The 25,256-nt window shown below is 41.9% G+C and overlaps 1 protein-coding gene across 1 annotated transcript in view; it reads right to left on the bottom strand.

Moving 5' to 3' along the window:
- LOC308700969 (slit homolog 3 protein-like) overlaps positions 1-25,256 on the bottom strand; it is a 69,172-nt gene that overhangs the window by 4,688 nt on the left and 39,228 nt on the right. The window contains exons 20-28 of the mRNA XM_081382919.1: positions 24,068-24,165; positions 21,047-21,186; positions 18,463-18,556; positions 18,104-18,241; positions 16,580-16,823; positions 13,770-13,900; positions 4,451-4,605; positions 3,991-4,279; positions 3,707-3,912 (exon numbers count right to left, since the gene is read on the bottom strand). Coding sequence (XP_081239045.1) covers positions 3,707-3,912; positions 3,991-4,279; positions 4,451-4,605; positions 13,770-13,900; positions 16,580-16,823; positions 18,104-18,241; positions 18,463-18,556; positions 21,047-21,186; positions 24,068-24,165 — 1,495 coding nt within the window. The remainder of the gene's footprint in view (positions 1-3,706; positions 3,913-3,990; positions 4,280-4,450; positions 4,606-13,769; positions 13,901-16,579; positions 16,824-18,103; positions 18,242-18,462; positions 18,557-21,046; positions 21,187-24,067; positions 24,166-25,256) is intronic.

Below are 25,256 nucleotides of genomic sequence, written 5' to 3'. Positions count from 1 at the left end.
GGTTACCGAATGGCCTGTTCCTGATTCGCGAGTTGCTCTTCAACGTTTTTTAGGGTTTGCGAATTTTTATCGACGGTTCATTCGTAACTTTAGTCAGATCGCCGCTCCTCTTTCTGCTCTCACTTCGGCCAAGATTCGTTTTTCTTGGACTAAGGAGGCCCAAACCGCTTTTGACCGTCTCAAATCCCTTTTTTCTTCCGCGCCTATCTTAAGAACTCCTGACATCTCCAAACAATTCATTGTTGAGGTAGATGCATCAGAGGTGGGCGTGGGAGCCGTCCTCTCCCAACGCTCATCCTCTGATGAAAAGGTTCATCCGTGCGCTTACTTTTCTCATCGCCTTACTCCCGCCGAACGCAATTACGACGTCGGTAATCGCGAATTGCTGGCTATCCGTCTAGCCCTCGGCGAGTGGCGTCACTGGCTAGAGGGTACCTCTGTTCCATTCATTGTTTGGACAGATCACAGAAACCTAGAGTACATTCGGACCGCTAAGAGACTCAACGCTCGTCAGGCTCGTTGGGCACTCTTTTTTACGCGCTTCGACTTTTCCATTTCCTACCGCCCTGGTTCTAAGAACCTTAAACCTGATGCGCTTTCGCGACAGTTCGCTTCTCCAGAGGTTGTTCCCACAAAGGAGGAGATTCTTCCTCAGAGTATGGTTGTGGGCGCAGCAATCTGGGGAATAGAACGATTGGTCAAACGCTCCCTGGCTCACGTTGTTACTCCTCGTCTTTGTCCAAGGGGCCTTTTGTTCGTTCCGCCTTCCGCTCGTCTCGCTGTTCTTCAATGGGGTCACTCCTCCAAATTATTTGCCCATCCCGGAGTTAGGGGCACCATCGCCGCTATCCGTCAAAGATTCTGGTGGCCCTCTCATGAGCGCGACATTCGCCGTTTCGTCGCTTCGTGTTCTGTCTGCGCCCAGACTAAGGCTAGTAATTCTCCCCCCGTGGGATTACTGCGTCCACTCCCATTACCGTCTCGCCCTTGGTCTCACATCGCCATGGATTTTATCACGGGTCTTCCTCCCTCCGAGGGAAACACCGTGATACTCATAGTCGTCGACCGCTTTTCTAAAGCTGCTCGCTTTATTCCTTTACCTAAGCTCCCTTCCGCCAGGGAGACAGCCCAAATTGTCGTCGATCAGATTTTTAAGATTCATGGTCTACCCACTGACGTCGTGTCTGATAGGGGTCCCCAATTCTCTTCCTTATTTTGGAAGGAGTTTTGTCGTCTTATTGGAGCGTCGGCTAGTCTCTCGTCCGGTTTTCACCCTCAGACCAATGGCCAGGCCGAGCGGGCTAATCAGAATATCGGACGTATTCTCCGTAGTCTTGCTTTCCGTAATCCTGCTTCCTGGTCTGAACAGCTCTCCTGGGCAGAGTACGCTCACAATTCCGCCCCGTCGTCTGCCACTGGTTTGTCCCCCTTTCAATGTTGTCTTGGTTATCAGCCTCCGCTTTTTTCCTCACAAGACGCTGATTCCAAGATGCCGTCCGTCACAGCCTTCATTCAACGTGCTAAGCGTACATGGAGAGGGGTCAGATCCATCCTTTGCAAGACTCGTTCCCGTACTCGCCGTGCCGCTAATAGACGACGTACAAAGAGCCCCCGTTATTCAGTTGGGCAGAGGGTCTGGCTTTCCACCCTTAATCTACCTCTTCAATCCACGTCGCGTAAGTTGGCTCCTAAATTCATCGGACCATTCCGTGTCCTTAAGGTTCTCAGTCCTGTCTCAGTCAAACTAAAGCTATCTACTAATCTCCGACGCATCCACCCTGTCTTTCATGTATCGTGTATTAAACCCGTTGTTCGGGCCCCGCCTCGTCCTGTCTCCCCTCCTATCCGTGTGGAGGGCGCTCCCACCTATAGGGTTCGTAAGCTTCTTGATGTTCGTCCTCGGGGTCGTGGTCATCAATTCCTGGTCGACTGGGAGGGATACGGTCCTGAGGAGAGAAGTTGGATTCCTTCCCGAGACGTCCTGGACCGCTCGCTGATTGATGACTTCTACCGCTCCCGTCAGTCCTCCTCTGTTGCGCCAGGAGGCGCTCTTTGAGAAGGGGGTACTGTCATGATCCTGGTTTCTTTCTCTTTCTCTCTTTCTCCCTCTCCTGGTCACACGCATATTTACACCCTTTCACGCACACACATCCTCTTCATCATCCCATTCAGCTGTTACTCGTTACCTCATCTCCACACACTCTCTCTCCCCACCTGTTTCCCACTCTCTCTGATTAGACTCTCTATTTCTTGGCTTTCCTTTCCTTTGTTCTTTGTCAGATTATTACCTCATGATACGTACCTGTTCGCTTGCTATCCAGCGCTGTTCTACCCTGTCGTGTTGTATCGTGTCGTGTCCTGTGTGGTGCATCATCTGACTAACTGCATTATTGCCTCATCTCTGCTCTGCCATCTCCAGCTACGTGAGTGGTCTACTGTTTGGCGTTCCCGTGGTCTCTGTGACACATCCTCTCTCTCTACCTCCGGGTATTCCCGAGATCCGGCCCTGTCCGAGTTTTCCGTTACTGTTCTTCAAAGAGACTTTCTGTTCCTATTTGACTGAGAGATTCATCTATTGAGTTTGATGCTAAATGACTTTGGATTTCACGCAAAGAGACTTTCTGTTTGATTCATATGCCTGACGGCCACCTGTGTTATTTATCAGAACTGTTTTCTCACCCATTAAACTTTGCAAACTGCCTTCTGCTTTTGGGTCCTCTCTCCTTCCACATGACAATCACATGATCCTTCAGAAATCATAATAATATGCTGATTTGCTGCTCAAGAAACATAACCTATGATCAATGTTAAAGATAGTGCTGATTAATATTTTTGTGAAAACCACAAGACATTTTTTTTGTGGATTCTTTGAACAGAAAGTTCAAAAGTACAGCATTTATTTGAAATAGATTTTTTTGTAACAGTGTGAGTCTTTGTCACTTTTGACGCACTTAATGCATTCTTGATGAATAAAAGTAGTAGGCTAATTTCTTTCTTTTCTTTTTTTGACTTCAAACTTTTTAACAGTAGAGAATATGCAATATTTATCTATTTTGTCATAAATGTAAAACAGTGTTTTTACTTTTTGAGATCTCATGGAGAAAAAGAACAACCAAATAAAAATGATGGTTATTGTTGCGCTCTGTTGAAACGAGATATTATTGTATGTGATGTTATTGTAATATTCTTCACCACCCGATAAAGTTTGAATGAAAATAGTGATCTGAAAAGTAGAGTGGCCTACATTATTAAATCCTTAAAGGTATAGCGGAGGATCTTTCCGAATTTTAGATAAGACCCGCCCTCTCCACTTTTTGAAAAGTTTGATTGATTCACCAGAATGATTGACAATTAGGAGGACCAATAGTATAGGTGATCCACCCGGAAGTAAAAAATCCGCCGCTATACCTTTAAGATTATGAGAACCGCAAAAGTAATAAAGTATTTCAGTGTGGATCATCATCTTGCTAAATAACTATTGCTAAAGGGATCAACAAACCAAAAGAATGTAACAAAAGAAAAGATAGATAACAGTGTAAACACAACCTAGCTGGAAGCATTTTTGTCCCTGTAAAATAACGTTCACTGATGAATTGTGCACAGTAGAACCAGAAACATTTATTAACGATCTTGTTTTGAAGTGGTATAAGTAGCAAGCTTTTAAATTCTGATCAAGAATAATATGTTTTGCAGTGCAGTGTCTCACCAGTTTCACAGGTCGGCCCGCTGTACCCAGGCTGGCAGTGGCACACCGGCTCTCCGCTCTCCGTCGCTCTGCACTCTCCGTGCACACAGTGCTGCCCCTTACATGCGGCGGCCTCCTCCCGTCTGTCACAGGATTGGCCAGAGTATCCATCTGCACATGAGCAGCTGTATGAGGAGCCTTTAGGCACACACACACCATGCACACACCTGCACGGGAAGAGAGAGGGTATTACTGCCTGATACAAGCACAACCGTGAGTGTTTGTGTACATGCGTGTTTGTGTACCTGCTGCTCTGACAGGGGCTCTGGGAGGTCATCTGTTCACACAGTGGGCCGTTGTGGCCGGTGGGACACTCGCAGGACACCCCTGCCTCTCCTCTCTGTCTGCAGGCCCCTTGAACACAAACGGCGCAGGAGTGACAGCCCGGCAGGACGCCATCAACCCCTGCCGGTCCACCGCCGAGGTCTTGGGGTTCCCCATTGAGCCGTACGTCATGAATACAGCCGTTAAAGGACTGGAATGGACGGTCTGGACCCGGTCGCAGGCCTGCCGTGTCAATCAGAGAGGGAACCCCTAAAATATGAACAACGGGTAAATATTAACACACTCATACAATATAGAGAGGGCCTGCAAATGCTTTACATTACAATCATTATGTATTCAAACATTTGGGCAGCATTTTGTATGTTCAAAGCAAGCCACTATGAAACCTTTGGAATACACTGAGGTGTCTTTGACTCTCACCGCCTATATAGAGTTGTGTGTTGTGGTCCACAGCAGGGGGGCGGGGCAGTTTGCCCAGGCTTTTTGGTGCCCCTTTATCCACCACCAAACTCAGGGTCTGATTCTGGATCTGCACCTCCACCATGTGGAAAAGACCATCATTCACGGACTCCACACTGGCAGAAAGCAGAAGACAGACAAAAATATAAATCTGTTACATTTATATAATTTAATAATAATATTATATTTATATAATATACAGTAGTAGTGGTATATAAATGTATAATTATATTAATACATTTATAATTTAATAATAATAATAAATTATATATATATATATATATATATATATATATATATATATATATATATATATATATTAGGGCTGTCAAAAGATTAATCGCAATTAATCGCATCCAAAATAAAAGTTTGTGTTTAAATAATATATGTGTGTGTACTGTGTGTAATTAAATTTGTATATATAAATACACACACATGCTTGTATATATTTAAGAAAAATTAGTAATTTATATATAAAAAAAAATATTTATATATAATATAAATTATATATAAATATATACAGTATATGTATGCAAATATTTCTTAAATATATACATGCATGTGTGTGTATTTATATATACAAATTTAATTATACACAGTACACACACATATATTATGTAAACACAAACTTTTATTTTGGATGCGATTAATCGCGATTAATCTTTTGACAGCCCTAATATATATATATATATATATATAACTATGATTATCTGAACTTAGTGTTAAATAAACCATTTGAATATTTATTTATAGAATTTTTTACACAAATTACTACTGTCTCTCAGACAGAATTTCAACCACAAAACGGTAGAAAACTTATTGCAGAAAACTTATTTTGCATTAATCATTAAATGTTACATGTGTGAAAAAAAAAAAAAAAAACATTTCCCATCAAGCTTATATTTTGTCACATTTTGCAAAAATATTATTTAAATGTGTGTATTTAGGATACATAAAATGCTAGCTATTAAATTAGCCTTAGCGGCATTTTTAACTGACCGTATCATGTCACCACTGGGGTAAATTAACTTTTTAAAATTATTGTTTTAAGCCCAAGTGAAAAGTCTGAATATGCAATATAGAATATCTCCCCACTGTCTGAAAATGCTATGGTTTCCACATTACACTCCGTCAGGTGTATTTCCAGTGAATTTGGCACTGACATGGGGAGCGCTTATGTTGTGGGAAAAGGAGAGCTTGTGTTGGCCATAAGTTCACTCTTTCTTTGAGTTAGCACGCTCAAATCACATCCTGCTGAGTTTGGCACTGTGACTGTGCGAACGCCTGAGAGCGTTTCTGTTTCACACGGTCATTTTTAAACCATTGAAGAGTGCCGTTTGTTCCCAAGTTCCATGAAACCTCCATGAAACATCTGACCGGCACAGCTGGGTGATTTTTTCCTGTTTCTGACATTGCAGTGACTGTAGCGAGCTGTTTGGCCCAGATTCTGCTGACTTCTAGGATTGTCTTTTGTTTAAAGGTGAGATTTAAGGTTATGAACTTATCACTATCCTCTGAACTAACAACAGATCATGAGAATTTGGTCTGCTCGGCTGTAGAAACCCTGGTTCTGTATTGTAGTAGTTATTGCTGGATGGAGCGCAAGCAGTTACAGACAGCTAGAGACAGTGGTTTGGCAAAGAAGACCAGAGACCAACAGAGAGAGGAGAAGGGGGTGAAAGAAATGATATTGTGGTGAGTAGAGTGTATCTTAATCTCCCCTCAGCATTAAACAAGGTTTTCCTCTTTTTCTGTCATTGGGGGAATAAAAAATAAATGAATGAATGAAAATATTTATTTGTATCTATATTTAATATATGTACGTATATATGTACTAAACGGTAAAACACCTAAAACAACAGAGCATTGCCAGCAAATACATTAAGCAAACAAAGGCTAGCATTAAAATGAACTAATTGTTGCTTTGTGGGTAGGCAGCTAGTATTTGCGCTGGCTTGCAATGCAAATTTCCATTGCTGAAATGCTGAGGCCATAGGTGCGGATAGAGATCAGTGTCCCCAGATATAGGGGGTACGGTTCACGGAGGTCTTGGCTGAACAAAGACCCAACACAGGCACACGTGTGGTTTGCATTACAGGCCCATAATTCAATTCCTGTTTCAAAATAGGCTTTTGCAACAAACACTACTGTCTGCCGGCTGAGACCCCCCCAAACATCTCAAGCCTGTCCATTTGATACATCAGTACCACCAGAGATGAACAACTTTTTTATAATATAAGGACATTTTCATACACTGTCTCTGGTTTTGACAGCCGTCTTTCATTAAGTCGCTCTGAGGGCCTACATGCTGGCTGGGAAGGAAATCGGAAGAGTATTTTGTGGAAAAGGGGGTGAGAGTGGGAATGTAATGGAACAAAGAGGAAGGGTCTATTACAAGAATGAAAACAGACTTAATCAGAACATAAATCTCACTACGGGAGACAGAAGCCGTCATTTGGAACTGACAAAATGTTCTTGAATCTATGCAGTGAAGGTCTAGCACCACTAGGGGGCAGTAGAAAACAACTCCTCAAGATGTAGCAAAGCAACTATTGGCCTTTTGTTCATATTCTGACAGACAGAAAATATCCTGAGGCCATAATATTTTTAGAATGGGGGGTTGAGAAGGTGGAGTGTCTTTGATGTGCGGCTAGCCTGCATATTAGCTTCAAGCAGCCCATTATGGAACTCAATAAAAACAAACAGAAACCCGTGGAAGATTTCAGCAACCTCATGTCACCCCTCTCACACGAGGGGAAGTCAATTTCCTGTCAGCTGAAAATAAAATACTCTATTTTTCCTTGAGCAAAACCGCATTATAAATGACACATACACAAAGTTAGGAACTATTACAGACTCCTTCATCTTGGAGAGTTATCTAGATCAGCAGACCTGTAGACATATTTACATTTTCCAGATTCAATTACACGGCACTATCATTTGCTTACACTAGCTACGAGTAACAGACTGCAGATGTAAAGTCAATTACGCCTTTTTGGAGCGTGAATTGCTAAACAAGGTTATGTAGCATTTAAGATATCATGGGGTGGAAGAAATAGCTTTACATATGGACTGAAGTAAAGTGCTAACATCAAAACATTTGTAAGTAGCAAAGGACAAGAGTCTCATCCTTGGGATGAGAATAATGTAGCCTTCCTAAAGATCAAACAGTAAAGCATGGCACTGGCAACGCCACGGCAATTGGTCATTGACACGGCAACGCCGCGGTCATTGGTTCGATTGTCAGGGAATGCAAGAGCTGATAATATCTGTACCTTGAATGCAACACAAGTCTTTGTATAAAAGTATCAGCCAAATGCGTAAATGTAAATTATATAGGCCTATGCTAATGCTACACTAAATCTTTGTGTATGGACCATTAGCATTAGCATCCCTCAGCTTTGACTATTCTTTCAGCTATTATAGTATTAGCGTTGTTGCACATAGCAACAACAAGGAAACATCTTACTGACTCATCTTACTCAGGCTGGATTACCACTACTTTCCCTCCATTCAGACATTCTGCTCACACAGGAACTTAGTGCGGGTGAAACGAAAACAGGCCTTAAAAAACATACTCTGACCCTTCCCCATTCATCCTAGCACTGTTCAGCGTTAAACCCAGTTGACATGCCAAACATTAGCTGCTTTTAGAGCTGTGGTTAGGTGTGGTGCAGGATGGCGAGCCCACGCTGAGGAGCTGGGGGCAGGGAACACTGCAATTCTAACATTCTCATTCAATTTCCTGCAATGTTTCTACAAACCGACACTGAGGAACTGCCCATGCCGCTGCTTAAACTAATACTCAGATTAGCGTGACATTTAGTAAAGGGCAGCGCATTAACACGCTGCATGGACCTAAGCATTCATCTCATGGTAATGAGGCATTACTGCTAGTTAAGAGCTTCCTTCACTCTCCTCCCCAGTGCATATATCAGTCTCTCATCTCTCTTATCCCCTCACCCACACCCACACCTTCCATCGAGGCAGGATCACATTGCAGAGATAAGTGTCCTTCACTCTTCATTGGCTCTCAGTCACTCTTCATCTCTCTGGGGTCTGATCTGTCTTCTTTCCCACCGCCCAGAACCTCCCTTTCCCTCTCACCTTTTCCATTTTCTTCATAATATTTCCTTGTTTTTCCTGTCAGGGATCTCTTCTCTCGCTGAAGTTCAGCAGGGGCAAGGTGTAAGAAGAGCTGAGTGGGACCTGTAGATGGTGTGGGAATCTTACAGTTTTTCCCCTCTGATCTTCGCCCCACAGAGTCTTTATGACCCAGTTCCACATTTGAAGTCAAGCACCCGCAGAGAGCCACTGAACCAGACTTGGCTCAGGAATGCTCCAACCACAGCCTCAAAACTGCAGCTTCCATGGTGGGAAAACCAAAGCAAGGGAACTGCCCATACGCTGCACCCACGTCCAAGCATTGTGGCGTAGGACGGGTTACAAATTGAGCAGCTGGCTCTTCAGGGGCTCTGTTAGCTCTGGTTCCACATTGTTAGCACTAACTATGACATGGAGACCTCAGGAGCATGTTTGCCAGACCGGGGTGTGCCGTGTAGTGCCATGGCCAAATCAGCTAAATTAAGATGGAAGTATAATTTCTCTCCTTGCATTTCCTCTCCTCACATGTGAACTCTGTTCTTTACCCCAAGACAATGGGCTGCAGACATGCCAAAGCCACACATCATAATGTCACTTGGGGAAAAACAAGATAATTAGAGGGTGAGCATGGATCTATGACGGGGGTAGCCAACCCTGCTCCTGGAGGGGTACCTTCCTGCAGACTTCAGTTCCAACCCTGCTCCAACACACCTGTTATACCTCGAACACCTTGATTAGCTAGTTCAGGTGTGTTTGATTAGGGTTGGAGCTAAACTCTGCAGGATGTTAGCCCTCAAGGAGCAGGGTTGGAGACCTATGATTAACTGAGGGTGCCATGATCTTGGATTTAGTAGGGTCTAATGGTCTACAAAAAGCTTGACATCAAAATGTACTTAATTCAGTCAGACCTCTGCATACTAATTGAACTGTTCAAGGACACAATGGAGTCTTGGTCTAGCAGTTAATACATGTGCTATGACACATTAAACCAGGGATGACCAATCCTGCGCCTAGAGGGCCAGACTTTAGCTGCAACCCTAATCAAACACACCTGAACCAGCTAATCCAGGACTTCAGTCATACTAGAAAATTCAAGGCACGTGTATTGAGGCAAGGTGGAGCTATACTTTGCAAGATATTGGCCCTCAAGGAGCAGGTTTGGACACCCATGAGTTAAGTGCTGGTGTTCATAGATGGTGCTGCTCATCTCTCCTGTTTTTTTTTTTTTTTTAGCAGGGTTTAGATAAGGAAGCAAAATTAATGATATATTATATCTGTTCTTGTATGCCAATTGCCTACAAAGAAAGAAGCTGACAGTACATTTCAAGATGACTGCAGACTCGGAACAATAGTGGCAATGCCAAGGCCTTAAAATAAAGCCAAGTTTTTGGAGTCATAATTTAGTTTTTAGCACCCATGCTACAGACATTTTGAGCTATGAAGGTCATATGGGAAATGTATGTTCGGTCTGTTCCACTCTTTTTCTTCCACTAAATAAAATGTCAAAAAAGTGCAATTGCTCTAAATACATACAATTAACTGTTAAAGGCAGGGTAGGTAGGTTTTTTTTTAAAAAAAACTTTTCCCCAAATTTGTTTAAACTGTCTTTATATACCAGTACATAATTAAAATGTAAGTACTCTGAAAAGGAGAGTATAAAAATTGAGTGTCTGTAGTCCTCTCAGGGCTGCAATAAACACAGCTACTTATTTCCATTCGGAACGAATGAAATGATTGGCTGGGCGACTGTCACTCTCCCTCGCTACCATGGCTACCACCCCTGCTGCTACAGGAGCTGCCCACATGTGCGCACCCGTTTGACTCGAGGAGGCAAAGAGGCACGGAAGCTAGGAAGAATCACAATTATGGCAGAGAAAGAGCAGTAAAAATTCCCAGTACCTGCATATACAGTCAGCGAAGGCAAACAAGGCAAAAAAAGGAAGACAGTATTCGAAAAAGGCTCTGACCAAAAAGTCTTTGGATAAAGCAAGAAGTCAGACGAGAGTCAATATCGGCCAACAGTGCTTTCATCGTGGAAGCTCTTACATGCAAAACACCGTATATATGTTATGAATCTTACATGAAATTTACCTTCATCACAGTGTAACTGATGGTAATGGGAAAACGTATATCAATGCAACCTGTTTTTAGCTTTGCCTTATGTTACTAGCTCGTTACCGAATCAAACTCAATATATTTTAAACTTTACCAGTATCGATATGCTAGCTTGATAGTGAGTACTAACAGCCATGTTAGTTGTTTATATTCATAATGATAAAGTTAGGTATTTTATTACATGTGATTCTGACATGATGTCACTACATGCACTGTGCTCCTCTCCGCTCGGCGCTGGCAAACGCGTCCTCCAAGCTGAGTGGTCGGCATCTCGCGTTCATGTGTTTTGGGGGCGTGGCTTTGGAAGGAGCCCAGAAGGGAGGGGGTGGGAGTGAATGGAGTAAGTAGCTGTGTTTATTGCAGCCCTGAGAGGACTACAGACACTCGATTTGTAAACTCTCTTTTTCAGAGTACTTACATTTTAATTATGTATTGGTATATAAAGACAGTTTAAACAAATTTGGGAAAAAGTTTTTTAGTAAAAACCTGCCTACCCTGCCTTTAATTCCGGTGTTTCTAATTTTAATTGTATGCATCCTTGGTCTGCAAAGACAAGGAATCTGGTTGAAATGTTATTTTCCATGCTGAGACTCCCTCATACAGCAATCGATTCAGCCCTTTCTGCAGACAGAAGGGAAGAGTGGCCCTATGCAGCAGGAACGATCAATACGAAGTCATCAGGCAGGCAGGCACCCAGCTCACCGCTGTTCACTTCTACTGCCTGCTAAAACAGCTGCCAGTCACAAATGTTCACACTCTGCTTCTGCAGACGTAAATGCCGGAGACCCTGATATATGCCACATACCCATTCTTAACAGACATAGACAAGAATGCAGAGGAACTGTAGGCTTTCATTGTTTGTGTGTAGACTGGATTTAAAAGCTTGAATCTGGGCTCTTGAAACCCATTACAGAGCCTGTGCAAGCTTAATGACATCCGCAGTGACCCACCAGGCCGGAGTCAGGCACCATCTGCGCCAGACTCAACAAGCCAGTTGTCTGCTGAAAGGGCAGAAGGTGAGGGCTAAGAGCTCTGTGTTTATGGGGGCTCCAATGAGCATAGAAATCATGGCGGCTGCAGCACAGAAGCGTTCACATGGGAACAGACCAGAGAAGCAAGCTCTCGCCTGAGGCAGATTCAAGCAGTCATGTAAACCCGGGGCTCCTATATGGTTTTATGATGTGCCATGAGCTTACAGGGATTAAACTTCCCTGAGAACAGGGAGAAAACGTCCCCACAAACACGCCTTTTTCACCTCAAACTATTCTGAATGAGAGCAGGGTGCCTCCTTTGAAACTCAATCATTTTTATGGAAGATGAATGAGTCTGTATTTTTGATGTATGGAAATAATTTAGAGTGGTATTGATTAGACTGGTTTAGATTATGGTGCAGCAAAAACAGCTAGTTGTATGGGTTTATTTATTGTGAAGAACAGAAGTGTGATTGTGTTGGTACAAAACCTAGTGAACTACACAGGCAGCTGACTTCTTAGGGAAAATCATAACTGAAATGGAACCACTGGAGACCTGCAACTGATTTCAATAATCTGCCAATAGCATGTTACTAAGCTAACAATGAAATACTCAAATAAACATGTGTACATAGTACACATATAAATGAATTAATTTAATTCAATTTCAACATTCCCCTCAACGCATTCACCATCTTGGAGTTTGGCATAGTGCATTCTGGGATTGGTAAAATTCAAGGATTTTCAAAATGAAGGACCCTAAAGGCGGGCATACACCGTGCGATATCTGTGTGATTTCAGGTTACCTACTCACACTGAACGAGTAGATCGCATGTGATGTAAAGCCAAAGCTCAGGATTTATGTGCTCACACTATACACAAAACAAGCATCAGCTATCAATATCAAGTGATTAGCATTTCCAATTTATGTATTAAATTATTATTATTATTATTATTGTATTATTATTATAATTAGGGAAGGCCTAGGCTACTTTTATTATTAAATTGATTGGCTATTATAATTAAGCTGTGGATAAAAAAAATATATATATCACATAGGAGCTCCTCATCTTTGAAAATTGTCTAAAACATTTATGTCAATTACAATGAATTATAGGAATATAATTAAAATTATTAACAGTGTATAATATGTGTGAACACTGCAATAATTAGTCATCAATGAAAATTAAAAACAGCTTTATTTCTTGGAGTTATTTCAGGTGGCTTGGAAAACGTGGGTAATATGATTAATCCATTTTGCAACACAACTGGAGGTAAGCAACAGTAATTTGTAGCTTGAGCTAAAGAACTTTAAGATCTCCCTCTATTCATTTTCTTTCTTGCTGCAGATGAAATGGTTAAACTTCTGTTTTCGCGCAGGCGCATTGAGGGAAAAAACTTTGAGTTTAGGGCAATCGGTTCGTAGCTCTGCTTCAACTATGCGATATAGTCACGAGGAGCGACCAACATTTCTGACATGCCAGAAACTCATCCGACCATCCGATTGCCTGTCGGGAGAGGTTAATCGCCTCTCGTTTCTTCCTGTACACTGCACGAACACTGCACGACAAATGACGCACGACAAAGCTGAAATTCGGCCCGACCCGAAAAAGAGTCGCACAGAAGAGTCGTCAGAATTTGGCTCAAAATCGGACGAAAATCGCACAGTGTATGCCCGCCTTAAGGGGTAATAATTATAATTATGCTACCTATTATGTCGAGAGAGCCTACACTCACATGAAAAAACTTTTTTCAACTAAAGTCAGCTGGATGGCGTACAGTAAAATGTGTCAAAACCTTTGACAGCTTCATGGCTTTTGTTAGAACTACAGATCATACTTCCCTGCAGTACCATTAAAGGGACAACTTTGTTGTATTTACCCCAACACGTGCTTATTAGTACCTTTGAATACTGCCTTCTAAGGTACTACTATGATCCTTTTGAGGGTTAATAAAGTACAGAGTTGTCCCTTTGAGGGTACTGCCCCTAAAAGTATTGTGCCCCTAAAGGTACACTTATTGCACATATTATTTGAGAGTGTAGGATGCCTTAAAATAGTGTGTGTGTGTGTGTGTGTGTGTCTGCTCACCTGTACACTGTGGTTGGGGGGTACTTGGCAACATCATAGATCAAACGAATGTGTCCCTGGTACAGCTCTAGGGCGAGTGGATCATGGTCCTCTTTATACAACAGAATGCCATTGTCCTTATCTGTGGCCATCTACAAAGTCAGAGAGGCAGAAAATGGGAAATAGACAGCAAAAGATTAGTGAAGGAGAACAGCAGGAATACTTTTGAAGAAGTAAAAGAAGGATGTAGAAAACAATCAAGAGTGCGCGATAAGCACACTATTTCAACACAACATTCACACCGAGAGAACCGCCGTAGGCCTGGCACTTAACTCCTGTTTAGTCGAGGGCATCAAACGATACGCCTGCGAGCAAGCTGTGATGGAAAACAGCTCACGTTTATATATAAGCAGTAGGACGGGAGGACAGTTGATGGCTTATGGAGTGTAGAAGCCTCTCTACACATCAGTTAAGATCGAGTGGACTGCTTACACTCATAGCCTGGAGGCATATGAGCAGTTAATGTGTCCCTGTATTCGGTTTCTGTCAGTGAATATGTCACAGGAGGACCAAGCCATTAACTCTGTTTAGCACAGTTTTACTAAGAACGCTGATAATAAAAATTAACCTAATTTGATTGCTTTTCTATATTTGCTGCTCCCAAGTGCCCAGCCTCTGCGTGTTGCCTTTTAGGGCCCGTTCACGCTCAGTCTGATGTGACTGAAGAGAGCGAAAGTGTAACATATTCTGAAATATTTGGCATCAAGTCTAAAGATGAAATAATGTCGTTCTCTTAGATTTGACTTAATGGAAAAGTCCAAAATGTTTAATCCACACAACAATTTAATATTTAATCCGTTTTTTTTGTTGTTTTTTTGACAATCAAAGGTAAATTAAGATGGAAATTTAGAGGAAAGTGAAAATGCGTTTTGTTAGAATAGGCTTTGTGCACATGGTATTTGGATTCCGTCAAACAATTTACATAATTAATGACTTAAAGGAGCTGTATGTAAGAAATGTATTTCAATTAATCATAAAATGGCCATGATATGTCACTAGACATTAAGAAATCATGTTCATTTCAAATACCTATATCACTGACAACAGTAGTCCGGCCAGGATATTGTCATTTTAAAAGTGAAGTTGCAGCCCTCAACTGATGTTGATGTTGTCATGTTGTGTTTTGGCCTGATGCCCCACCCTCCACCTATCTACCAATCACAAACTCAGTAGTGTTTCGGCATCCGGGTTGCCAGCTCTGCTCTAGATACCACAGCTGCAGATAAAAAACATGTCAGCCTACGTTCCTGCTGGATCCTGCAGCCTAAAGGTACGTTCACACTACACGCGACCAAGCGACGCGATACCATTCATTTTCAATGGGGAGCGGGCGACTTCCGGCGACACGCGCGGTCACGACCGTTAGCGACTGGATGGGGCGTGTCTGGCGACGCGACAAAGTTGAGAAATGTTTAACTTTATGCAAATGAGGAGCGACTTTCGCGAGCGACAACCAATAGGAGTGAAGTCAGTGGAGCAAACGTGATCCGTCACTCTCCAGTGCAGCGTCTGACGAGGCAAGATGAATGAGAAGTTTATTTTAGCAGTCAGAAACTGTCCAATAATTTATGATATGTCTCTGTACATACAGTGGTACTCGCCGTGCTGACTCCGAGCCCGAATGGTTTCGGGAACTCAGAAATACCAGTATTTGCCCATTTTCTGCAGTTAAATAGCCACGATAGCACAGGGCACTCGCTGTTTCTCATTCATCTTTAATATTATGCATTTTATGTACTGATCCCATTTATATTTAGTTTTTACCTTCCAAAATGTTAGCTTGTAGTGCAAGAAAACAGATTTGTTGTCTACAACACGTAACATCCGTGAATGTCACTCACAAACATTACCTAGGCAACCAGAAGTGAAAACGCCCACTAACGACCTCATCGCCAGCCACTGGCGACATGCAGCGATAAAGTCGCTTGTAATGTGAACGGGGCTTAACTGGCAACCTCGAGTCAGGGGGGAGGGGGAGGGGACACACCGCTCTACAGTAATTTGAAAGTGATTGCAGTACCAGTGTTGGCCACAATCTTACACACAGTTCCTTTAAGTAATTCATTAATTTTCAAATCATCTATGAAAATTCCTGAAAACTGGCATCACTTATCTGAATGGTTTGTGAGTATCTGAACAATGAAAAAATTGACCCAGCTTCTGAATAAACAAACAATGTAACATTGCAGTTTGAAATTAGTGTAAAAATGTTCATACAGATGCACCGTTTCATTTTAAAACCTCATTGTTCATGTTTTCTTGCGAAAAATTGACAAAGACTTGGTTTAGAAAGCAACACAGAGTATAACCAATGCACTATTTCTCACAAGGATATAAACATCTACTGAGCTCTTTTTAATTTCTCCTACTTTAATTAACATTAGTGTGCCCTCCCGACAGTGAGAAGATATAGGCTCATTTGTAGCAGATCTAGCGGTCACGCAGTACCCCTGATTGCAACGGATAACAGCCCAGCTCAACCTCTATTACCATAATATATGTCCTCAGGAGAGGAATTATTCACACAGGTGGACAAGAGGTGACATTCGCATAATGTCAGAGAGGCCAAAGCTGGCTTAAACCATGCACTGCGGATGAAAAAAAAAAAGACCTAGAATAGATGACAGAGAGGCAGATCGCTTCTCATGGCCGCTGATGAGAGTTTGGTTGATATGCGGACTGTCCTGAGGCTAGTGATATGTTAAGTCTATATTACAGAAACTGATCTGGGACCTATTGTTAAGCATTGCAGGAAGTGGTTGTAGGTGTACCTGGAGGGATATGTGCATGGGTGGTCGGATCTTGGCGCCGGAGAGCTCTACGTAGGTATCTTTGCCGAGGAAGTGCACTGTGACCATTTTATGGCACTTGATGCCGAAGAAGCCAGGTAGACAACGGCACACGGGCTCTCCCTCCACGACCAGACACTGGGCTCCGTTTTGGCAGTCAGATTGATCACATGGACTCGTCTTTTGGAGCAATACCATTGGTGGATGATTCTCACAGAACAACCCGCTAAGGAAATAGAGATATAAGGCATTTACACTACCGGTCAAAAGTACGGAATAATTAGTATTTGTCTTTTATGTCTTTTTCAAAGTATTTTATTCTCACCAAGGCTGCTCTTATTTGATCAAAATACTGTAAAATAATAATTTGAATATGTTTAACAATGAAATTTATTCCTGTGATGGCAAAGTTGAATTTTCAGCAGCCATTACTCCAGTCTTCAGTGTCACATGATCCTTCAGAAATCATAATTGAATACTGCAGTATATTATTGAACAGGAATATATAAGCAAATTTGGTAACACTTATTCTACAGTGTCTTTGTTATACATGTTACATGTAGTTTCTATATTAATTGCTAAAAATGTTGCATAATTACATACAACTAACCATGAACCAAACCCTAATCCTAACGTTAACCCTTTAGTAAATATGTAGTTAATTAATATTACACTCAAAGTACATAAATGTATAATTACACTGTAACACGGACACCGTCAAATAAAGGGTAACCACAATTTTTCAAGCACTTTTAATTGAACTTTCTTTCTTTCTTTCTTAAATCTAATTCACACAGGAGAAGAAGATGGTGTTAGAATATTGATAGAGTGTCAGGATGGGTGGTAAGCCAGATTAATGCTGGGCTCAAGACACCATCAGGCCCTTAATCAGTAGCTGTGTTGGAGTGAGGGATGCTGGGGAGAGAGCGATTGTTCTGCCACACATGCACACACATACATGCCAGTGTTATAATTAGACACAAGGAGATTCATCTTCTGTGCATCTACACTAGCATATAATAAAGCACCAACAGAAGCTGTGTGTGTGTGTGTGTGTGTGTGTGTGTGTGTGTGTGTGTGTGTGTGTGTGTGTGTGTGTGTGTGTGCGTGTACCTGATTAAATGGCCTCTTTATTGACAGCTAAAAAATGTCAGGATCAGTATTTATCTGTAGTTTTTATATTTGAATGATATTTTATAAGAAAGAAAGAAAAAATGTGGCATCAATTATATAATAAATAATATTTGAAACTTTGAAAAAATTACATTTATAATAATATCTAATATATATTAATGTATTATTTAAAATAATAAAAATGTTAATTAATAGTTATTATTATCATCATTATTATCATTATTATTCAAGACCAAAATGGTTCTCATCAGTTCTACATCTGTCAATTATTATAGTAGTTATAATCAGCTTAACAAACAACAGACGTCTATGCTGTGTTCCTTACATAGGTAAAGTAAACACACCTGAGTGTGAACAATGCACGTGTCTCACCTGAACCCCTCCCTACACACACACGTGTATCCATTGATGGCGTCGACACACTCAGCCCCGTGCTGGCATTTGTTCTCCAGACAGTCGTTGTAATCCTGCTCACACTGCTGGCCAACATAACCTGGCAAACATTCACACCTGAAAAATAAAACAATAAAAACGATTTAAATGCTAGAGATGACCAGCAAAAGAGGCAGCTCTGGCACTAGGTGAGTTAAATGCTACTTGGTAGTGATAATGACACTTCTGACTACAACTATAGGCCATTATTTCATTACAGGCCGGTCATGTTGACTTTCCTGTGGAATTATGAGCTATATTCTGTGTTTTCCCATGTTCCACTTCCCATAGGCACTCACCTGTAGCCCTTACTGAGAGGAACACACTTGGAGTCATGTTGGCAGAGGTCAAACCCAGGCAGACAGGGGTCAACCACCTCCTCGCACAGATCACCTAAGAGACACACAAAGAAAAGGAACAAATCACTCTAACAGTTGTCCGGATTTGATCACATGCTGAAACACTCAGGGCCTCTACTGGGTGAAGCTCACAGTTGGCTAAAGGAACTCTTTGACTGAACATTCAGCATGTGTGACCCTCCTTGAGGTGTTTTCGCCCCACACACCATCTGCCAGCATTTAGACTGTGAGGCTTTTCTCCAACAGGCTCAACTGAAAACACATCTTTGTGTGATGGCAAAGTCTTTCTTGAGCACTCAGCTCAGCGGGGTCCAATCGAAGGCACTAAATCACTGCCAACCAGAACCTTCAATACATTGCCTGTTCCCGTCCACCTGCTGTAGGACGTCCGGCTTTGCAACAGGCAGTGCTAGGTCTGATCCAAACTCCACATCCCTGTACTCATTCACCCGGATTCCTAGCATTTCCTGTCCAGCACACTTGTGTTGGTGTTGCTGGCTGCATGGCACAGCAGCAGCCGCTCAGAAACAGATGTACCCTCTCTGTGCTCCGGCCCTCGAGACGAGGTTTAGGTGGTCTGCTGCCAGGCCAATTTCCTCTAGACCCCTTTCTGCAGCAACTGTGTGTGTTCTTCAGGGAATCAGTACAGTCTGTGTCTACAGGTCACACACGACTGCCTGTGTTTCCTGCATGCACCTCACAGGCTGGGATCTGGCAAACAGCTCAGGCTGTAGAGTTTTAAATCAAATCTGAATGTTGTTGGTAAGACTAGTACAGACTGAGGTTAATACAGAACAATCTTCAGTAGAATTTGCAACAGCTGTTAAAATGCACACAGAGATACAGAAATACAATGACAATGGAGAAGGAATGAATGCTTAAGAGACTTGACCACATTAAACGAGGGCTGAAACAACGTTGCCTTGCATAGTTTGGATAATGACATTTTGGGACATTTTTCTGATGGTCTGCTAACTTTTAAACTACCGTTTGGGTTCTGTACGATTTAAAACTAAATTTATTTGATCAAAAATACAGTGAAACAGTAATATTGTGAAATGAGTATATTAGAGATCAAGTGACACTGAAGGATTATGTGACACTCACAATATGAAAATCCAGCTTCGTCACAGGAATAAATTACATTTTAAAATAAATTCAAATAGATATATTCAAAATGTAATTTATTCCTGTGACAAAGCTGGATTTTCATATTCATTACTCCAGTCTTCAGTGTCACATGATCCTAATTAATACTAATTTCATGCTCAAGAAACATTTCGTATTATTACCAATGATGTGCTGCTTATGTGGAAACGTTGATGCTGTTTTTCAGAATGTTTTAATGAATAGAAAGAACAGTATTTATTTGAAATAAAAATATTTTGTAACATTAACTTAACTGTCACTGTTTGTCATCATTTCAATGCATCCTTGATGAATAAAAGTTCTAATTTCTATAAAATAAAATAAAACCTGCCCACAAACTTTTGAAAGGTAGTGTAAGTCCCAGTATAACTGTAAATGGACACAATGTTTAAAAAGGAGAGAAAACATCACCAGTCTATTAAATCTCCAACTCTCCACTTTTTATATGAAAGTACTAACAAATATATTTGCTGATGAGCTCTAGCCAGTCTGTTACAGATGACAGACAAAAAGAGTAAGATGAGCAGCACCAGCTTCCTGCATGCAAGAAAAGTCTCAAATTAGATTTTTATTCAAATATCACAGTTGTTTCTGGGAGCAAATGAAGACTCTAGCTTTAAAAGACCTCAGTAATCCCACACGTCTCCTCTAGAGTTCCTATATCTAACTCCTAGGACTTTCAGGGGAAACCTCTGAGCTAAAGTTGATCCTTACATGAAACTTAACTGAGAACTCCACTAAGATCAACCTCTGAGCAATAAAATTTTTCTCTTTCTTGGTTTAAAACTCAGTTTAAGGCTGTGCCCTTTAAGCAGACAGCTGTTTGTGCCCTACAAGCTTATGGATGTGGCCAGGCCTGGACCGCAGCAAGTACACACTCTCTACACACCAAATGTACCCGCTCCAGGGGAGGTGGCAAAGAGGAATGCCGTTATAATGACAGGGCCCGCTAGGAGCAGTTGCACTTCCTATTTTGAGGAAGGAGAAGAGCGGAGGGCAGAAAAGAAGGGAGGACCAGAGCAGTGGTGCCACTGCTCAGCACTTGGCAGATCAGAAGTGGAAATGAACAGACAGTTTTAACAACAGCTGAACTCTAAATCCGCTGAGTCAGAACCTTTGTCAAAAGCTGGTTTGTTTAGTAAAACTGCCCTCAACCAGCCTTAACATGTATATTATTTTGGTTTCCTAATGTTTTCTTAGCCACCTCAGTTGTGGCTGGAGGATATAAATGCAATTGGCTCAGTCTGGCCAGTGAAATGGCCTCATTGCGGTACGACTGAAACAGACAAATAGGGTAATATGACTCAGAAAATTGTATCAGAGTCTGAGACACTGAGTGCATTTACAGGCTGGTTCAATGAGGTTAAACTGGTACCTTTGTAGTTAGGAGGGCAGACACAGGTGTAGTTGTTGATGCCGTCCACACAGGTGGAGTTATTCTCACAGTCGTTGTCTTCACAGTCATCAGGATTCAGCTCACACTGCTGGCCCTCATACCCAGGTGGACACACACAGCTACAGGAATGTTAAGGCAGAAGACAATGATCAATACTTCAAATGTTAGAACAAAAGAAAACACATGGGTTTCAGTGATTTAGCCCTGAGACCTGCCAGACTGTTTTTCTTTAGTCCTGCAGCAATACCAGTGTCATTTGTTGCTATTCATGTCTCATTGTTTGGTCTCTAAAGCTATGCCTCGTTTCGAAGGCTGTGTCCTCTGGAGGTGGCATTTGTCGGCTGCATACGTCATATGCGGAACAGTAACTATTATTCTAAGTGAAGTATAAATCGCTGTCATTTCTTAATGACTTTGGAATGTAGTGGTCAGTTTACTGGAATGAAGCAGCCTCAATGACGAATGCGGCCGACAAATGCAATGCAACCTCCGGAGGACTCCGCCTTCGAAATGAGACATGGCTTAAATGCACCATGATAACTATGGAGGACAATGAAAACAAAGCTATTGTATGGCTTTACACTCACCTAAAGGATTATTAGGAACACCATACTAATACTGTGTTTGACCCTCTTTCGCCTTCAGAACGGCCTTAATTCTACGTGGCATTGATTCAACAAGGTGCTGAACGCATTCTTTAGAAATGTTGGCCCATATTGATAGGATAGCATCTTGCAGTTGATGGAGATTTGTGGGATGCACATCCAGGGCACGAAGCTCCCGTTCCACCACATCCCAAAGATGCTCTATTGGGTTGAGATCTGGTGACTGTGGGGGCCATTTTAGTACAGTGAACTCATTGTCATGTTCAAGAAACCAATTTGAAATGATTCGAGCTTTGTGACATGGTGCATTATCCTGCTGGAAGTAGCCATCAGAGGATGGGTACATGGTGGTCATAAAGGGATGGACATGGTCAGAAACAATGCTCAGGTAGGCCGTGGCATTTAAACGATGCCCAATTGGCACTAAGGGGCCTAAAGTGTGCCAAGAAAACATCCCCCACACCATTACACCACCACCACCAGCCTGCACAGTGGTAACAAGGCATGATGGATCCATGTTCTCATTCTGTTTACGCCAAATTCTGACTCTACCATCTGAATGTCTCAACAGAAATCGAGGCTCATCAGACCAGGCAATTTTTCCAGTCTTCAACTGTCAAATTTTGGTGAGCTCGTGCAAATTGTAGCCTCTTTTTCCTATTTGTAGTGGAGATGAGTGGTACCCGGTGGGGTCTTCTGCTGTTGTAGCCCACCCGCCTCAAGGTTGTGTGTGTTGTGGCTTCACAAATGCTTTGCTGCATACCTCGGTTGTAACGAGTGGTTATTTCAGTCAAAGTTGCTCTTCTATCAGCTTGAATCAATCGGTCCATTCTCCTCTGACCTCTAGCATCAACAAGGCATTTTCGCCCACAGGACTGCCGCATACTGGATGTTTTTCCCTTTTCACACCATTCTTTGTAAACCCTAGAAATGGTTGTGCGTGAAAATCCCAGTAACTGAGCAGACTGTGAAATACTCAGACCGACCCGTCTGGCACCAACAACCATGCCACGCTCAAAATTGCTTAAATCACCTTTCTTTCCCATTCTGACATTCAGTTTGGAGTTCAGGAGATTGTCTTGACCAGGACCACACCCCTAAATGCATTGAAGCAACTGCCATGTGATTGGTTGATTAGATATTCAATTACATTAATGAGAAATTGAACAGGTGTTCCTAATAATCCTTTAGGTGAGCGTAGAAGACTTATTCAGAAGGAATATAGCATATTAGTTATATGGATCACTTTTATGGAACGGTTTGTCCTTCTCTGAGCTATTAAGCTGGACAGTCTCTGGTCACCATGCACTTTCTTTGAGGAAAAGAGCAGCCTTAATATTCTGCAAAATGCCTCCTTTTGCATTCCACCAAAAAACAAGCAATATGATGGTGAGCAGATGATGGAAGCACTGTTATTCTTTTAAGATGGAGCTCATATATCCAGTGTCGTAGTCTAAAGATCGAGACCAGAAAAGGGTCGAGTCTGAGGTAAGACAGGGTCCACATGCTCCTATTATTTATATATATACCATATTTTCATGGTCTTGGTCCTCAAGTCCAAACCAAAGACCTTATTTTCATGGTCTTGTCTTGTTGAGAGCACAAGGACTCGGTCTTGACTCAAACTCAACCCTCTTCTGATCTCGGTCTTGACTCAAACTCAAATGAGCTGGTCTCGACTACATCACCTGCTGAAATCCCAAGCAGCCCTTAATATATGTATTTTTTCTCTGTTGTTTTGTCTTTCTGTTGCTATCCGTAAGTCTTGTGGGTCTGACCCATCAGTGACTGAGGCTCAGTGTTTGATAAACCTCCATCTCCATGGTGACTTGTTGAGCAATAGCAGTAAAACTTATCTCAGCGTTTAGCAGAACCAACACCCGTTTGTACCCTTCCACCCAGTCCCTGCCCTCTGGCTGCCAACACTCAGGGGCTACGCCAGAAACTGATATATTCCACCCACAGACACATAAAACACACAAATCTCTGGGCTCATTTGCTAGCTGTTTTTTGTAAAGTCATTGTGCAATTCTGTTTTCTTCTGGATGTGAAGCGGCTGCCCTACAAAAATGGTCTAATATGACATTACCAAAGTTGCCGGGTGATTTATAGGGCGCAGGGGACATTTATTGTGCCATTACAACAATCTGCCTGCCTCTTGCTTCTTTCAAATGTCTAGGGGTATTACAAGATTTAAATTTTTAATGCACAGATTTTGTCCAGATGTGCATTTTAACATAGGACATTCAAATTAAATGTATTATTTATATCCTTTTGACACTTGTATTCATAGCGATAGTGGAAACACTGTGCAGGCTACATTCAGACTTATGTTACCAGAATTAGCACCACAACTCAACATGACAAAATATAATTTGTACAGGTCTGGATGTACCTGTAATGCCCGTCCAGTCCAGGTGTGAGATGGCACGTGCCTCCGTTAATACACGGCAGGCTGATGCAGGCGTTAATGGGAATCTCACAGTTACGACCCTAAGGAAAGAAAAGATTGAGCATAGATTAAGAAAGAAAGAGCTTGGGTTTTAACATGTCTGACCCTTAGATCCTGAGCCATCACAATCAGATGGCTACTTTAAAAGATGAAGAGGTGAAAGGAATAAAAGCATCATCTACAATATAACATAATGAGTTCTGAGTAAAATGTCAACGTAAATGTTAACCGCAATTTACCATTCAAACAGGGTTAAGGAGTGGACATTAAGGGCAATGATTAGCGGCGCTTGCTATGGTTATTCTTGTTGCTCATACTTAGAATTAGGAATCTATTCTAATCCCTTAACCATAAATAGTAAACTACCACCCAGAACACCCTAGCAACCACATAGCAAAATAATATAAACATTTAGAACATATTAGCAACTGTTTAGCCTAGTAATCACCTACTAGTAACATTGTAGTTTTGCACTGACAAGCACCACTCACATTTTCTTCAGAAAATATATAAATCTTATTTGTTTACTAGTTCTATATCCAGGCCCAGAGCCAGGTTTAGTTTAATACCATGGTTTATGGAAGATGTATGTCGTGCTCTGATCCTTTTACACTCCGGGGCTGTAACTCCATGACTAACATTCTCCATTTCAGTTTCAGACAAAGGCATTTGCCACTGATATGCCTGTTTCCTCTGCTCCCCTCAAAGGGCCCATATGCCTCTGTTTTCTCTCTCTCTGTGTCCCTCTGTTTTTTCTCTTTCTTCCTCCCATGTTTCATTTAATTCAGTACTCTTGAACATTCTAATTAATCTTCACTTACTTCGAGGACAGACACACACCTGCAACTGACCTTGAGAGCTGCGGTTTTAATTAAAAGACAGCCCATCGGTTCTGTCTTGTAGAGGGCGAAGGGTTAAGCTCTTATCTGTTTTTCAACAGAACAACACTGACAGGAATCCCATAACCAAACAAAAGGGTAATGATTTCACACCGCAGTCAGGACACACACACATTCTCAAAGTACTTTTTGTGTGGAACAGAGTCTGTTGGATGTCAGACTGTGGTTCACTTGGTTTTCGAAGCTGTTCAAGTGTTTTTTTTTTGTAAATCTGCAGCCCAATTTGCTTGAAA

This window comes from Scardinius erythrophthalmus, assembly GCF_964197995.2.
Source record: "Scardinius erythrophthalmus genome assembly, chromosome: 13".
Classification (NCBI taxonomy): Eukaryota; Metazoa; Chordata; class Actinopteri; order Cypriniformes; family Leuciscidae; genus Scardinius; species Scardinius erythrophthalmus.
The sequence above is the reverse complement of the archived record's forward strand: the minus strand, read 5'-3'. Positions and strand labels throughout refer to the sequence as shown.